This window comes from Aegilops tauschii, chromosome 7, assembly GCF_002575655.3.
Source record: "Aegilops tauschii subsp. strangulata cultivar AL8/78 chromosome 7, Aet v6.0, whole genome shotgun sequence".
Classification (NCBI taxonomy): domain Eukaryota; kingdom Viridiplantae; phylum Streptophyta; class Magnoliopsida; order Poales; family Poaceae; genus Aegilops; species Aegilops tauschii.
Window position 1 is genome coordinate 466,604,620 of NC_053041.3, and position 15,641 is coordinate 466,620,260.

General features: G+C 47.1%; 3 protein-coding genes across 6 annotated transcripts; 1 reads left to right on the top strand and 2 right to left on the bottom strand.

Moving 5' to 3' along the window:
- Positions 1 to 1,190: 1,190 nt before the first annotated feature.
- LOC109743441 (uncharacterized) lies at positions 1,191 to 9,217 on the top strand. 4 transcript variants are annotated; one of them, XM_073504770.1, is made up of 6 exons: positions 1,207 to 1,505; positions 1,653 to 2,271; positions 6,934 to 7,080; positions 7,431 to 7,731; positions 7,825 to 8,517; positions 8,607 to 9,217. In XM_073504770.1, exons 4-6 carry the CDS (start codon positions 7,578 to 7,580, stop codon positions 8,846 to 8,848), a joined length of 1,089 nt encoding a protein of 362 aa, XP_073360871.1. In that variant the 5' UTR covers positions 1,207 to 1,505; positions 1,653 to 2,271; positions 6,934 to 7,080; positions 7,431 to 7,577; the 3' UTR covers positions 8,849 to 9,217. The 4 variants fall into 4 exon arrangements, with proteins under 4 accessions (XP_020158119.1, XP_045086617.1, XP_020158118.1 ...); XM_020302530.4 differs by lacking the exon at positions 1,653 to 2,271 and having other exon boundaries at positions 1,191 to 1,505; positions 6,934 to 7,107; XM_020302529.4 differs by lacking the exon at positions 1,653 to 2,271 and having other exon boundaries at positions 1,196 to 1,505; positions 6,934 to 7,159.
- Positions 2,281 to 6,522, bottom strand: LOC109743440 (uncharacterized). Its single transcript, XM_020302528.4, is given in 3 exon segments — positions 2,281 to 2,709; positions 2,711 to 3,044; positions 3,154 to 6,522. Coding segments are annotated over 3 exon segments (3,126 nt in total). The 5' UTR covers positions 5,900 to 6,522; the 3' UTR covers positions 2,281 to 2,663.
- Positions 9,218 to 9,303: 86 nt separating the features above from the next.
- LOC109743450 (uncharacterized) lies at positions 9,304 to 15,422 on the bottom strand. The gene is given in 3 exon segments (XM_073504771.1): positions 9,304 to 11,136; positions 11,243 to 13,448; positions 13,450 to 15,422. Coding segments are annotated over 3 exon segments (3,372 nt in total). The 5' UTR covers positions 14,266 to 15,422; the 3' UTR covers positions 9,304 to 10,786.
- Between the last annotated feature and the right edge of the window lie 219 nt (positions 15,423 to 15,641).

A 15,641-nucleotide genomic window follows, 5' to 3' on the forward strand; every position in this document is an offset into this window, starting at 1 on the left:
ATGACTCTACAAAATAATAAATGAAGCTCTCTATGTTATCACACCTATACACCTATGACACTAGTCCCCACGATGACTAGTAACTGAAGTGCTAGCACTGTGCAACACAGGAGATTCAATGCAGAAAGGGCGGGATATTTTAGGTTCCAACTTCTTCAGGTAGTCGAACATGTCGGTCTACACTTAAGAGCCCTTGATAGCAAGCATATCAACCGCGTTCACCTTATTCTCGAGCAAATCCAGCTTCCCTAGTTGACCATTAACTTCAGTGAGTTTGCCCTTGATAAACGCGTTCTTCCCGCTCATGGCCGCCATTTTCGCTGGCTGCGATTCCAACTCATCATCGAGCTCAACGTGCTTGGATTGAGTGGACATGGAAAGATCAACAACAACTCCAATTTTTTACAAAGGAATCGATCCTCAACGCTTGCCGGTGATCTTGTCCTTCTGCTGCCAACATAATACCGGTGAATGGATTTGATTTAGGATGAATCAGTGGGATTTTACCAGGGGATTCCAATCACTGACCGTGCTAAATCCCCCGACCTCCCAGAATTTTCTAGCTACTGATACGAGTTGTGAAGAACATAGACAGACTCGAGCTCGGAAAGGAGATAATCAAGAGAACCAGGGCAAACAGTGGAGCGATTGGATTTTAGATACCCCGATTAGGTCATATATACAGATTCTCTTGGACCAATCTAATTCTACCAAGTATTCTAGTGCTCTAGAGCTAGGCTACAACAACTCGGAGAAGAAGATGACCCCCGATCCACGGAATGCGCGAGCTACTTAAAATGAAAGAAATTAGTGGCAGTAAAATAACGAGCAATTTACCGAAGCGCAGTGAATAATCTTCAGTTAACTGTTACTCCCTCCTGTCCTTTTTACTCCGCATATAAGATTTGTATGTAGTCAAACTTCGTAAAGTTTGACCAACTTTATGGAAAAAATATTAACATTCACAACATGAATTATTTTTCATACTGTGTAACTTTAGTATTGTAGATGTTGATATTTGTTTTCATACAAATATGATCAAATTTTACAAAATGTGACTTGAGACAAATTTTATGTGCGGAGTAAAAATGACAGGAGGGAATACATTTGCCGGACGGTAAACAGGGGAGCCAAGCGTCAATCGTAGCCGTCCATCGAACTGTTTTCTTCCTCCTCTGTTTCTTCAGTCCGCGCCGTAGCGTGGATTTCTCCAGACAGTTGTGGTTTCGTCAGGTTCAGAGCGTCAGTGTCCTGACAGGCTGCCGGCGGCACGGCCCAGCTGTCCGCTTCCCCGTCGTCCTGGCTCACCCGTCAGGTTCCCCCGCTTTCCAGTCCCGCGTCTCCGCCGCAGATGGTGCTCCAGCGCCTCCGCGCCATGCCCACGTCCGGCAGGCTTAAGATCCTGGTGGCGCCGCCGTCGTCGACATGCCGTTCTGCGGTGCGACGAACGTCGCCGCCTCCGTCGCTAGTGCCTCGCCCGCACCAAGATCCCATCGCCGGCTGAGGTGACCCCTACTCCTTCCCCTCCCTCCCTCCCACCCCGCCTGCGCTCTTAGTACCAACTAATTAATCGCCCGGTTCGATGATCTCATGATCAATTGAAGCTAATTGGAGTTTAAGTTTCATATAACATTTTCCTGATTTGACTCCAGACAAGCTGCGTGATGCAGGATCCAATGAATCTGCTGAACAATAATATAGCTTATACATTTGCCTGCAGCCGGCTCAGTACTGAATTTTGGTCCTGGTTTTGACTTTTGAGACCCAGCTGTTATTGTTTAGTTGACATGTTCTAATTTTTCTGAGGTTGCCAATGCTTCATTATCTCTTCCTGCTGATTGCAGAAGACTGGTCGTGCTCAATTGCCGTTATTAGCTACTCCCTCCGTCCCAAAATAAGTGGCTTTAGTACAAAGTTGAGTCCAAAGTCGAGTCACTTATTTTGGGACGGAGGCAGTACAATTTAGATGCAGTTTATAATCCCCTTCGTTTGCTTACTAGAGTCTGTTGTGTGGGAAATGAAACCTTAATAGAGCTTATTCAGAGACAGTAATGCGGGTAGGGTAAAGGTCTGGCAACAGAACAGACTGCTAGCAAGATTGTTCATCTTGTAAGGCAGCTTCAGACCACTTTGCCTCCTTAAGCACTTGCTTCTACATGGTCTTCTCTTCAGCCACAGCAACAGTCTGCGCTACAATCAGCGGGTGGCACATCACAAGCAGCGGCAGTCAATATCAAGGGGCGGGGCAAACTAGGTTTCCGCGGCAACCAGGTACACGCTTGTGACATGCCTATCTGCTTGATATGGGGCGTCCTTCTCCGTAGATTGGCGTAGGTTGGTTCTCAATCCCGTTAACTCTGGCTTGTTGAGGTGAATTTTGTGTTCAAGCCATGTTCAAAATCGAGGGTTAATCCTCTATCTGGTTCCAAGTCAGCTTCCCAAATATTTACTCTGACTGCGCAAATTGGTCTAGCAATGATCGTTCAGGCTGTGCTTGTATAAATACTACTCACTTGAACAAATAAGGGAAAAACAATGTGAACAGAAATGCTATGGCAAAAGAGAAGGGTACAGTCTGCAAGTATCACTAACTTGAACTAACAAATGGAAAAGTCATATATAAGATATTGCACCATCATTCTTTTTGACATGAATTCATGTCGTTAGCTACAATCCTGCAGATCCTTTGCTTCATCTGACATCCATGTGTGAGGCCAGATGCTTGATTCTAAGGATCTCGGCAGAAACATGTCCCATGTCCGGCCGTTCTTTGGGCGATGTCATGGAGCAGGAGAGGCCTATTTTAACCATTGGAATGACACAGTTCTTCATCACTTCCGGTGCGTTGCTGTCATGTTGTAGCATTGTTGGATCAACAATCTCACATATATTATCTGGAAATGCTCTACGAACAAATTCGTGAAGGCTTGCACCATCGCTGAACTTTCCGTCAGTTGGACTTCGCCCTGTTATCATTTGTAACAGAAGCACCCCAAAACTGTAGACATCACCCTTGGTTGATATCTCTTCGCTCATGCCATACTCTGCATTTACATTTACAAACACAATTAGGGAATCTACAGTAATTGTATAACTCTGTAAAGAACAAACTGAACCAACAATCTAACATACTAAGGATATGCTTAATCTCACCTGGTGGGATGTATCCGATGGATCCTTTTAGGCAGGCCAGACTTGTTGAACTATCTTTGTATGCATTTGACGCGGTGAATACAAACCTTGACAGGCCAAAGTCGGTGACATACGCAACCATGTCAAGATCCAAAAGAATATTGCTTGGCTTTAGGTCACAATGTATCAATGGAGATGCACATTGGTTATGAAGATAATCCAAAGCAAATGCTACATCCAAGCCAATATTTATCCTTTGTCTTAAAGTCAGGATATGTCTCTCACCATGTTCAAGGTCTTCAGGATGTAGCCACATTTCTAGGTTCCCATTCGGCATGTATTGGAACACTAGGGCCTTGAAATCTGCCCCAGTAGAATCCACAGAAGAACATGATGTGATGATCTTTACAAGATTTCGATGACGGACATTTCGCAGGGCTTCACACTCTGCAATAAAACTCCTATTTGCTCCATAATTGTTAAGGTTGAAAATCTTGATGGCAACTTGATCTTTCTGAAGCTTCAAACTGCCCTTGTAAACCACTCCAAATGATCCTGATCCAATTAGGTTAGCTGGAGAAAACCTATTTGTTGACCTTACAATGTCTTCATATGATATCTTCTTCATATGCTCATCAAATTCCTGCAAATGTGGATTTTCTTGCATCCTCTTCCTCCAGTATATTGTTGCAAGACATGACAAAATTAATATAACAACAGCAACTGTTGGAACTGCTATCCGTAGGACTAGAGCCGATGAATTTTGTTTTCCTTTCTTTTCAACTAGTGTGGAACAAAGAGGTATACCTCCTGTTGGAATGCTGGTACACAAATCATCATTTCCTTCAATCGACACTCCACTAGCATTGTAAAAAATACCACCTGTTGGAACCGCCCCATCAAAATTGTTGAAGGATAAGTTGAGATTTTGCAGGGAACTTAAGGATGTGAGGAACTGTGGAATCTTTCCAGACAAATTGTTATGAGAAATATCCAAGTACTCTAGAACCACACACTGGCCAAGAGTGGATGGGATGTTGCCAGACAACCTGTTATCTGATATGCTAATTTTATTCACATTAATGAGATTGCCAACTTCCACTGGTACTCCCCCAGATAGGTAATTGTGTGACAAGTCCAACTCTTCAGAAAGCGAAGAAATTTTGAAGATTTCACTTGGTATATTCCCATCTAGTGAGTTGTGAGCAAGGTTGAGTATTTGGAGTTGAGTACAACGTCCTATACTTTCAGGTATTCTTCCGCTAATGTTGTTCCTATCCAACTTCAGAGATTTTAGCTGAACCAAATTACCAATGGTATCCGGGATTTGCCCTGAAAGTCTGTTTTGTGCAAAGGATAGATGGACCAAGCTGTGCAAATTGCCAATTGTTGGTGGTATATTTCCAGTGATAAGATTGTAATCCATGTACAACCTGCTGAGGCTCTTAAGATTTCCAATCTCCGGTGGTATAGGCCCAGAAATTTGGTTTTCCCTTAGCCACAGCCACTCGAGACTATCAGAAAGATTGCCTATCGAACTTGGCATTTCGCCTTGAAGATTGTTCCCAACTAACATCAGCATAGTCAACCTGGTACAATTTGTGAGTGAAGAGACAAATTCCCAGTTTCCTGCTTCTAGCTTGTTGTACGACAAATCAAGTTCCTCCAAATTTGGCAATGACCCAAAGAAGGGTATAAGCCCAGTTAGGCTGTTATTATACAGGTAAAGCTGACGAAGGTTGTAAGCTTTGGGAAGAGAAGCTGGGATTGGGCCATCAAACATGTTTGTTGAGAGGACTAATGCCTGAATTCTCGGGAGTGTGTAGCCAATATTGGAGGGTAACCTTCCAACAAGCGAGTTGTTTGCTACTCCAAGAAATGTCAGTGATGACATATTGAAGAGAGATGGTGGAACTGTCCCAGACAAGTTATTCACATTTAAGGTCAGTATCTCCAGTGTTGAGATATGACCTAAGCTGTCTGGTATACGCCCTACTAAATTATTTTCTGTAAGACGAAGTTCGATGAGGGAGGAAAGGTTCCCTAGCGAGGAAGGTATTTTTCCTGAGATATGATTATACCTTAAATCGAGGTATTGAATAGGCGGGGAGGTGGCAGTAACAACAGGTATAGAGCCAACAAGGTTGTTCTTTTGGAGGGAAATGTCAAGAAGAGATGATGTGTTGAAGAGAGCTTTTGGTAGTTTTCCACTAAGCCTATTGCTCATGAGCCAAAGTACTTGGAGGGACGAACTATTTGCTAGGGACTCCGGGATGACCCCTGTCAGAGCATTCACCCCAAGATCGACATATGTAAGAGAACGGCTGCTGCCCAAAGACGGTGGTATGTTACCTTCCAAAGTGTTCATGCTGAGGTTGAGGTCATGGAGCTGGCTCAGGAGGCCAAGCTCCGACGGTATGCCCCCATTGAAGCTATTGTTTGACAGGTGAAGCCTTGCAAGAGAGGTCAGGTTGGCAAGGCAAGGCGCTATGGGGCCTGAGATGCCTTCTGACTCCAGGTGCAGCTCAATCACACGATGAGGGGACACCGTGCTGCACGTGATCCCATGCCAGTCGCAAACTTCCAGGGACGTGTTGCTCCATGAAGCTAAAACTCCTGCTGGACCCGAGAACCGGGACTTGAAGCAGAGGAGAGCTTGTCTATCATTTTCAGTTTCATTGCAGATGGCTAGTGGTAGGCTGCAAAGGAAGGTAAAGAGGTATAGAAACCAAACAAAGCCTGGACACAAGACAGCAGAAAATGCCATCGTTGTTGTTTACAGGTTACAGCTATGGAATATGGAGATGAAAACTCTCATGTGCAGGACGGTGTTTAAATACTCAGCTGTGGAGTGCGACGGCAGCTAACCGCTCAACATAGCACACATATTCGTGGCTCAGCGATCGATATGGTGGGAACAGGGATGATGCACGACGGCATGCTTTTGTATCAGATTTGGTGTTCATCCAAACTATTTGCTCACTGAATTAGTTGCCGTGTTCAAGTCAACACTTTGTGGAATATTTATATTGTGAGCACGCATTTGGACGCTAAGAGATTTGACCCTTCACGTCTCAGACTGGGACAGGATGATGCCTTGACCCTCTGCTTACATTGCATCGACCCAGCCACCCTCCCCTGGTGTGTGTGTGTGTAGTTGCCTGAGGTACAGAGTGAATGCACGCTTTTTCCTGAAGAATAATGAACACGCAATTCAATATTTAAAGACGTGAAAAAAAAATAGATGTAGGGAATGCGGAATTTATGCATTTAAATTTGTGTGAAAAATGCCATGGGTATTTGTCTCATGTGTACAAGAATAACAAGAGATAAATAGAATTTTCTTATCTTCAATTTTACAGGAAATAAATGGTTGAAGCCCTCTTTGAATTGTAGGAATTTCATAGGATTTTGGAAGATCTCAGTATTACGGATTTGCCCCACAAATGCTTTGTCCGAGCAACTTGCCGAGGGCAAGGGCAGGAGCTCTGCCATTTCATACAAGGATAACAGACCATTGTAGTTCTTTTGGTTGATTTCCTATGACCTAATTGCCTAGAAATTCTAATATCTCTGGCAATTTCTTTTTTTTTACACTCATTCACATATGACAGATGCACTTTTCTAGTGCCCTGTTCTGTCGAACAACTATTCCTGCGAGTTTTACGCGTTTTGCAATGGTCTGTATTGCGCGTGTTTTTCCTCTTGCGAGCCAAAGGGATCATGGCTGTTGATTTCATTAGTGTGAACCTCAACCTCCGTCTGTCAAACTCATGTATTTTCACATACACCTTTTTTCAGACGAGACGACTCTATGCCTCTATGCACGCTGCATTGACTGAGCCAGCGGCACAGCAACTTGCCCGAAGAACGGCGGCTCCAAAGTCTGCACGCGCTGCCTTGACCACCAGACCAGCGGCAGGGCAACTTGCCTGCAGAATGTCAATGGTACGGGCGTACGGTATACTGGGCATGGTATGAACAAATCAACGCCTCATCATGCGGTCCATCCATTCAAATATGACGGGTAAATCAAGCTTACACAAATTGTCTACATGAAAATAGCGCAAAGGTTGACTTGCGGCCATGTTGATTGGCACCCAGTCTCGGGACTGAGATATCAACATGTGCCAAGAGCTCAAGATACCTCCAAACCTCTGAATCCATTGCATCTATCCGGCTAGTGGCAGAGTAGATAGAGGCATAGAGTGTTTGACTGGACTACACCATCCATTCCACCCACATGGTATGAACGCATGCCTTCCACTTGATGATGAACACAAAGTATGAACTCGTAGGTGAAGGTCAAGGCAGCTGGGTGCGCGCGCGCACCTCCGTGAGACATGGAAGTCCTCTCTGGAACACATATAAGCATACGAATCCCGGGGCCAGGAGGCATTCCTCATCATTTACCAACGTGACCTCTGTCTAGCTAGCTGGAGAGGATGGCGCTTGTTCCCCGGTCGTCCCTGCGCTCCCTGGTGCTGCTCGTGTCCCACGGGAAGCCACGGCTGAGCTCTTTCTTCTCCTCCGCCGCCGCCACACCGGCCGCCCCAGGAGCTGATAATCTTCCGGCTGCTCCGGCCGTCCACCCCCCAGGTAGCATACTAAGCCGAACAGATTAATTCTTCCTGCATGTACGTCTCTCCTTTTGATTCCATTGCTAACGGGTTACTCCATTGCGTTTTGCAGCTCCGACAGGCCGTTCATGCCCCAAGCTCCCTGTGGAGGAAGAGTTTGCTCTTCACCCAATTCCTGGGGGTCCACGTCCACATCCACGACCACGTCCGCGCCCATGTGGAGCCGCTAAAGATGCAAGTGTAACCGACAATGCTTTGCTGAACGCCCCTGAAGATCCTTGTACATACCCGGATCCTGATCGTGGTTCTGATGGCATCTTTGAAGATCCCCGACACCCAGTTCCTGATCCATCAGGTAGGGGGCGTAGCGCCGTAACCGATGAGCCTGCTCAGTGCACCCAGGAGCACCCTAAGTACCCAGTAACCGATAGTTCAACTGACAAGGGCCCTGCTGTGGAACATCCTGCATACACAACTCCTGGTTATGGTTCATGTAGCACACCTGAGCCTATGCCTGATAAGCCTCCCTGCGGCACCTCCGAGGATGTGAAACAACGAGATGTTGATCCACCGCCTCCCGCGCGTGAAGGTGTTGGACACCGAGTTGTCGATCCACCACGCGGGGGCAGGGGGCGTCGCGCTGTGCCCGACGAGCCAGAGCAGTGCGCCCAGGAGCATCCCAAGTACCCAGTTCCTGACAGTTCAAGTGACAAGGTCTTCTCCTCCTGCTCCTCCGCCGTTCCGCCGCTGGCTCCAGGAAGTTGCACCCCGGCTGCCCCCGACGTTCAGCCTCCAGTCACCCCAGGTAGCTCGCCAACCCGAACAAATTAATGCTTCCCGCACGCACGCGTCTCTCCTTTGATCCCAGCTAACAGTTACTCCATTGCGTTGCAGCTCCGCCAAATCGTTCAGGCCACAAGCTCCCTGATCACGAAGAGTCTGTTTTCAACCCACTTCCTGATCCACCATCAGGTCACAGGCTTAGCCCTGTAATCGAAGAGCCTGCCCGGTGCACCCTGGACAACCCCAAATACCCAACTCCTGATCATGCTTCATGTAGCCCATCTGAAGGTGTATCTGCGGACTTGTTGGAAGATCCTCTGCATCGGGTGCCTGATCCACCACGTAGGCCCTAATGAATCGACGCAGTGCAGCCAGGAGCATGAGCATCCTCAGCACCCAGCTCTGGGCAGTTCCAAGTGACGACATCTTTCAGACACCTTCTGACAGGATCACGAACCGGGGTTATAAAGCTACGTCCTGCAAGCGCTGGGTCACTGAGAAGATAGCGAGCACCTAATTAAGCTGATACGAACTAGGAGAAAAAATTGGCAGCTTTCCCTGGCTTCTGCCCGTGCTGGTCTGTATACTGTAGACTCGTAATTTTGTTGCGATGAATCCTTGTGTTGTGAGCAGAGAAAAATCTCGGTGGTTACTGGCTAGTTACTGCTGCGATCTTGTTGTAATCCCAATACATGCTTTCAAGGAAAAAGAGTTATGGTTGAGCCCCGGCTGCACTGCCTATCAGCACATACAAATACACATTCATCTAAAAAATGCATTGCATTTCATACACACTCACATTCACTTTAATTGTCCATGGTCAACACATACAACGAAGTACTTGAATCTCGGGCTGTGGGCGGCGGCGGCAAGGCGGCTCGGCCCTCTGGAGTGGCGATTTCCATTTGCCGCGCCGGCATCATAGCAGCTCGGCGGGTTGGCTATGGCGGCGGCTGGATTTCTGGCGTCGGCTCTGTGTGTAGGTGGCCCGGTTCGACCTTCGATCCATCTCCTTGACGTCCGGCCGCTATCTTCGTCGATGGTTGGCCCTCTCTCAGCTGCGGTCCATCAGTCGTCTCGCACCCGGCAGCAAGACCGAGCTCGTCTCGCAGGACTGACCTTGTCTCACGCTCGGCAGCAGGACCATGCTCGTCTTGCGCCCGGCGACAGGACCGAGCTCGTCTCGCGCCCAATGCCGCAGGACGGGTCAATAGATGTCAGTTTTGGCCGGCCTATTGGGTTTGGCACTGGGGGCAGTCCAGGGGTGCGAAAGGCGGGTCCTGTCCCCTCGTATCTTTGGTTGGGGCAGCGGCGAGTCTCGGGTGAGGTGGTGTCAAGGTCTTGGATGCCAGGGCGGCGGCCCTGGTGGTGGCTCCGTGGTGCTCATGGGAAGAGCCCGTGGCTTGGTGCTGCCCGGTTGCCACGGCCGTGTGGGCGGCGTGGTTGCCGGGGTGTGGCGCTCGATGGCGGTGTGTGGTGGCCGGGGTGAAAACCTGCTCTATCTTTGGACGGACCGGCGGCGGTGAAACTCGTTCCATTCTTGAAGGCGTCGTCGCGGCTCTCATTGCCCGTCGTGTTGCTCCAGGGGAAACTCTGATCCTCTGATCGGGCGGTGGCGGCGCTCCGATGTCGTCCCCTTCTTGAAGGCGCCGCCTTGGAGCCCACGTTTCGTCATATGCGGCTTCACTTCTTCGGGGTGGCGTGTCCACCTTTGTAGCCCCCGGATGCTCTTGTAGTGCTAGGGATAGCGCATTTGTATCCTGCCTTGGGTGTGTGTGCGCGTGTGTTGTGGGTCGTGCATTTGTACCGCGTGCTGTTGATCGTTGCTTTATGTATAAAGCGGGGCGAAATCCTTTTTCGGCATATTAGGGTTCTGGGACGGCCAGGTACAAGCTCGTGCCGCCTATGTTCTTGATCTGGGCACACATATTGGGCATGGGCTTGGGCCTTGACCCTGTTCTAGTTTAATTTCTCAGGCAAGTTTCATGTTGTCATGTTCAGACTTCAGATTCGAGGTTTAATCCCCAATCTGGTTCCAAGCCAGCTTCTAGACGATCTAACTTGATTTGATTCGGCACTGCTCGCACAAATAATCTAATTCAGATCACTCGGATCGAGCGTGTAGAAATACTACTCACTTGTAAAAAGAAAATGAGATGGAAAAAGAGAATGATACTTTCTACAAGTGTCACCAACTGTCTAACTGAATTTCAAAATGGAGAAGTCACTACATCACTATTCTTCTTTACATGAACTTCTGTCACCAGCTACCGTCATGTCTATTATTTGCTTCATACACCCATTTGCAAGGCCATATGCTTGATTCTAAGGATCTCGGTAGAAACTTGTCCCATATCCGGCCGCTCTTTGGGTGATGTCATAGAGCAAGAGAGGCCTATTCTAAGCAGTGGTATAACACAGTTCTTCATTATGTCAGCGGCATTGCTGTCATCTTGGAGCATTGTGGGATCGACAACCTCATGCATATTCTTTTTAAATGCTTCATCAACAAATTCGTGAAGGCTTATACCATCATTGAGTTTTTCATCAATTGGACCACACCCTGTTATCATTTGTAACAGAAGCACTCCGAAACTGTAGACATCACCCTTGGTTGATATCTCTTCGCTCATGCCATACTCTGCATTTACATTTACAAGCACAATAAAATTAGAGAACCTGCAGTATTTGTACGACTCTATAAAGAACAAACTGAACCTACATGTTGTGAATACGCTTAGTCTCACCTGGTGGGATGTATCCGATGGATCCTTTTAGGCAGGCCAAACTTGCTGAACTATCTTGATATTCATTTGATGTAGTGAACAGAAATCTTGCTAGTCCAAAGTCAGTGACATATGCAACCATATCATTATCCAACAGAATATTGCTTGGCTTCAAGTCACAATGTATCAGCGGAGGTGCACAGTGGTTGTGGAGATAGTCCAAAGCAAATGCCACATCCAAACTAATATTAATCCTTTGGCTTAAAGTCAGAATATTTCTTTCACCATGTCCAAGGGTTTTATTTTTTAGCCACATTTCCAGATCCCCATTCGGCATGTATTGGAATACTAGGGCCTTGAAATCTCCCCCGGTAGAATCCACAGAAGAGCATGATGTGATGATCTTTACAAGATTCCGATGGCGGACATTTCGTAGGGCTTCACACTCTGCAATGAAACTCCTTTGTGCTCCATAGATGTCAAGATTGAATACCTTGATAGCAACTTGATCTTTCTTGAACTGCAGAGTGCCCTTATAAACCGTTCCAAATGATCCCGAGCCAATTAAGTTTGCAGAGGAGAACTTATTGGTTGCCCTAACAATGTCTTCGTATGATATATTCTTTATATGCTCGTTGACTATTTGCAGATGTGTATTTCCTTGCACTCTCTTCCTCCAATAAATTTTCGCAATACAGGACAAAATTATTATAGTGACAACAATTGGCATTACTATCTTGAGGACTAGAACTAATGAGTTGTGTTTCTGTTTCTTGTCGTCCACCTGTGGAGAACAAAGAGACACGCCTCCTGTTGGAACACTTGTACACAAATGATCATTTCCTTGGATTGATACTGCATCCGCGTTGTCAAATATACCACCTCTTGGAACCTCTCCATAAAAGTTGTTGAAGGATATATTGAGTTTTTCCAGAGAACTCAAAGTTGCTAGGAATTCTGAGATTTTTCCGTGCAAACTGTTACGGGAAATATCCATGGATTTGATGCTAACTAACTTCACAAAGGACTGCGGAATGCTTCCTACAAAGAAGTTGCTTTGCATTTCAAGATTCTCCAAAACTACACACTGTCCGAGAGTGGATGGGATATTGCCAGACAACCTGTTATTTGAGATGCTAAGTTTGTTCAGATTAATGAGATTGCCAACTTCCTCCGGCATGCCCCCAGAGAAGTAGTTGTGTGACAAATCCAACTCTCCAGTGAGTGAATAAATTTTGAAGATGTTCCTCGGTATACTGCCATCTAGTGAATTGTGAGCAAGGTTGAGATTTTGGAGCTGAGTACAACGTCCTATGCTTCCAGGTATCTTTCCAGTAAAGTTATTCCAATCCAGTTTTAGAGAACTCAGCTGAACAAGGTTGCCAATAGTATCTGGTATTTCGCCCGAGAGCAAATTTTGAGCAAAGGATAGATAGACCATGCTATACAAATTCCCAATTGTTGGCGGTATTTTGCCAGTGAAAAGATTGTAATCCATGTACAACCAACTGAGGCCCTCAAGATTGCCAATCTCTGGCGGTATAGGCCCGGAAATTTTGTTGTTTCTTAGAAAAAACTGCTGGAGACTATTGGAAAGATTTCCAATGGAACTTGGCAAATTCCCTTGGAGATTGTTCCCATCCAACATCAGCATAGTCAATCTGGAGCAGTTTGAGAGCGAAGAGATAAAGCCCCAATCGCCTGCTTTTAGCTTGTTGTACGACAAATCTAGTTCCTTTAAATTTGGCAATGAACTGAAGGATGGTATGAATCCAGTAAAGCTATTATTGTACAAGTAAAGCTTGCGTAGATGGTAAGCTTTGAGAAGAGAAGCTGGGATTGAGCCACTAAAGTTGTTTGTTGAGAGAATTAAGCCCTGAATATTTGGTAGCGTGTAGCCAATATTGAAGGGTAGTTGTCCTACGAGGGAGTTGTTTGCTATGGCAAGAAATATCAGGGACGACATGTTGAAGAGAGATGGCGGAACTGATCCAGATAAATTGTTTATATTTAAGGTCAATATCTGTAGTGGCTGAATATGACCTAAGCTCTCTTGTATGCTCCCAACTAAAGCATTATCTGTAAGACGAAGTTCAAGCAGGGAGGAAAGGTTCCCCAGTGAGGATGGTATTTTTCCTGAAAGATAGTTGGACCTCAAATAGAGATATTTAATTTGGGAGTTTATCGCCGTTACAGGAGGTATGGAACCGACGAGGCTGTTCTGTTTGGAGGCAGATGGCAACAAGTGGTGCAGTGTTGAAGAGAGTCTCTGGGAGTTCCCCAGTAAGATTATTTCTCGTGAGCCTAAGTACTTGGAGAGATGAACTGTTTGCTAAGGACTCTGGGATGACCCCTCTCAGACCATTCGTCCCAATATCGACGTATGTGAGAGAAAGGCTGCTGCCCAAAGACGGCGGTATGTTGCCGGTAAGCCCGTTGCGAGCGAGAACTAGCATGCACAGCTCAGGAAGATTCCCAAGAGCATAAGGGATGCCCCCTTGGAGCTTTTTGTTGCCAAGGTTAATCTCCTGAAGACGCTTGCATTGGCCAAGGCTAGGAGGGATCCCTCCGTGGAGGGAGTTGTTCCACAAACCAAGGATTCGGAGTCGGGAACATGCAGAGAGTTCAGGTGGGATGTTACCTTCCAAACTGTTCATGCTGAGGTTGAGGTCGGCGAGTCGGCTCAGGAGGCCGAGCTCGGACGGTATGCCGCCGTGGAAGCTGTTGTTTGATAGTTGGAGCCTTCTAAGAGCGGTGAGGTTGGCGGCACAAGCGGATATGGAGCCAGCGATGCCCTCGGATTCGAGGTCGAGTGCAATGACACGGCGAGGAGGCAGCGCACTGCAGGTGATCCCGTGCCAGCTGCAGTGGTCCGAGGACGCGTTGCTCCATGATGCCAGAGCTCTGCTTGGACCTGAGAGCTTGGACTTGAAGCAAAGGAGAGCTTGTCTGTCATTCTTGGTTTCATCGCTGATGGCTAATGGCAGGCAGCAAAAGAAGGTGTGGAGACAGAGAAACCAGACAATGCATCTACAGGAGGCCATTGCCGTTAGTCAGAAGTGTGGAGGTGAAGGCTCTCCTCTACTCTACAGGATGGTGTTTAAGTATGGTGTATAACACGATTTTGGATGTGGTAATAACTAGGGATGCATGAACGCGTGCTTTTGGTGATCACAGATTCACAAGAGCATAAGGGATGCCCCCTTGGAGCTTGAGCACAATTTCTTACGCTGCAGACTGCAGTTGCTTGGAACTTGGGAAGCGCGAAACGATCGCATGGTATGAACACACGTTTGCTACCGATCGAGTTGCTTGGGGAGGAAGGTTGTGGATATATGAAACTGAAATCGATTCAAACTTTGACCGTACTTCCGTGTACAGGAAAGTTATTGCGTCATATATCTCTGTCTGCGCACCCTAGTCTCGAAACGTTCGATTTCAAGGTTGAAACGCCAATAGAACCGTTGATCATGAGTGGGTGTCAATCTGACGCATTTTCCTCCAAAATAAAATAGAATCCGACAACTTAAATTTCTAGGGTCATGTTTTACGTATATTATTCTCAAAAGACAGGGGAAGCTACCTTTTGCTAAGAAACTGCCTAGCAAATACAGGAGTGAATGAAAAGAAAAGGAATGGAAAAGGACTTATCGCGATGTTAGTTGTATTTACGCTGAACCTGCTCGCTGGGAGCAAGATATTTGGCACCTCTGTTTTGACTTGTACTGCATAGAAACAAGCTAGCCTCCTCTGCATACACTGCACTGACTGCCGATGGCAGACCGTGAGTGCAGTAGAGTCGTCGTATGGTTTGAACACATGCCTTAATTTCATACGGAATCGTCGCCGGAGAAGGTTAGGCGCCTGGATCTGGATCTAGACGGACGCCTCGGCGAGTGAGGCATCACACTGCAGGTTATATATAGCATCCGAGGGAGGCGGTGCTCATCACGGATCAGCTTTTCGTTTGAGAAATTCCCCGACCAACTCGTCATTCCTTGCCTGGCTAGAGAGAGAGAGGATGGCGCTTGCTCCCCGGTCGTCTCTTAGCTCGCTGGTGCTGCTCATGTCGCACGGGAAGCCCCAGCTGAGCGCTTTCTTCTCCTCCGCCGCCACCACCGCCTCGCCGGTTGCTACTGCCGTGAAGCCTCCAGCAGCTCCAGCCGGTGGTAGTCCGGCCATCGACCCTCCAGCCGCTGCAGGTAGAAATGCCTTCATGCATATCCTCCCTGCTGTTGTTTGTGCTGTTGATCTCTGATGATAGGTAATAATACTACATGATGCTGCAGCTTCGTCGTCTGGGTCTGGCTCGACTCACAGTGCCCCTCTCGAATGCCCAAGCAGAACATTTGGACATGTTGAACCTGAACCTGAATCTGAGGGTTCATGTCACACGCTTGGACATGAAACTGACAAGATT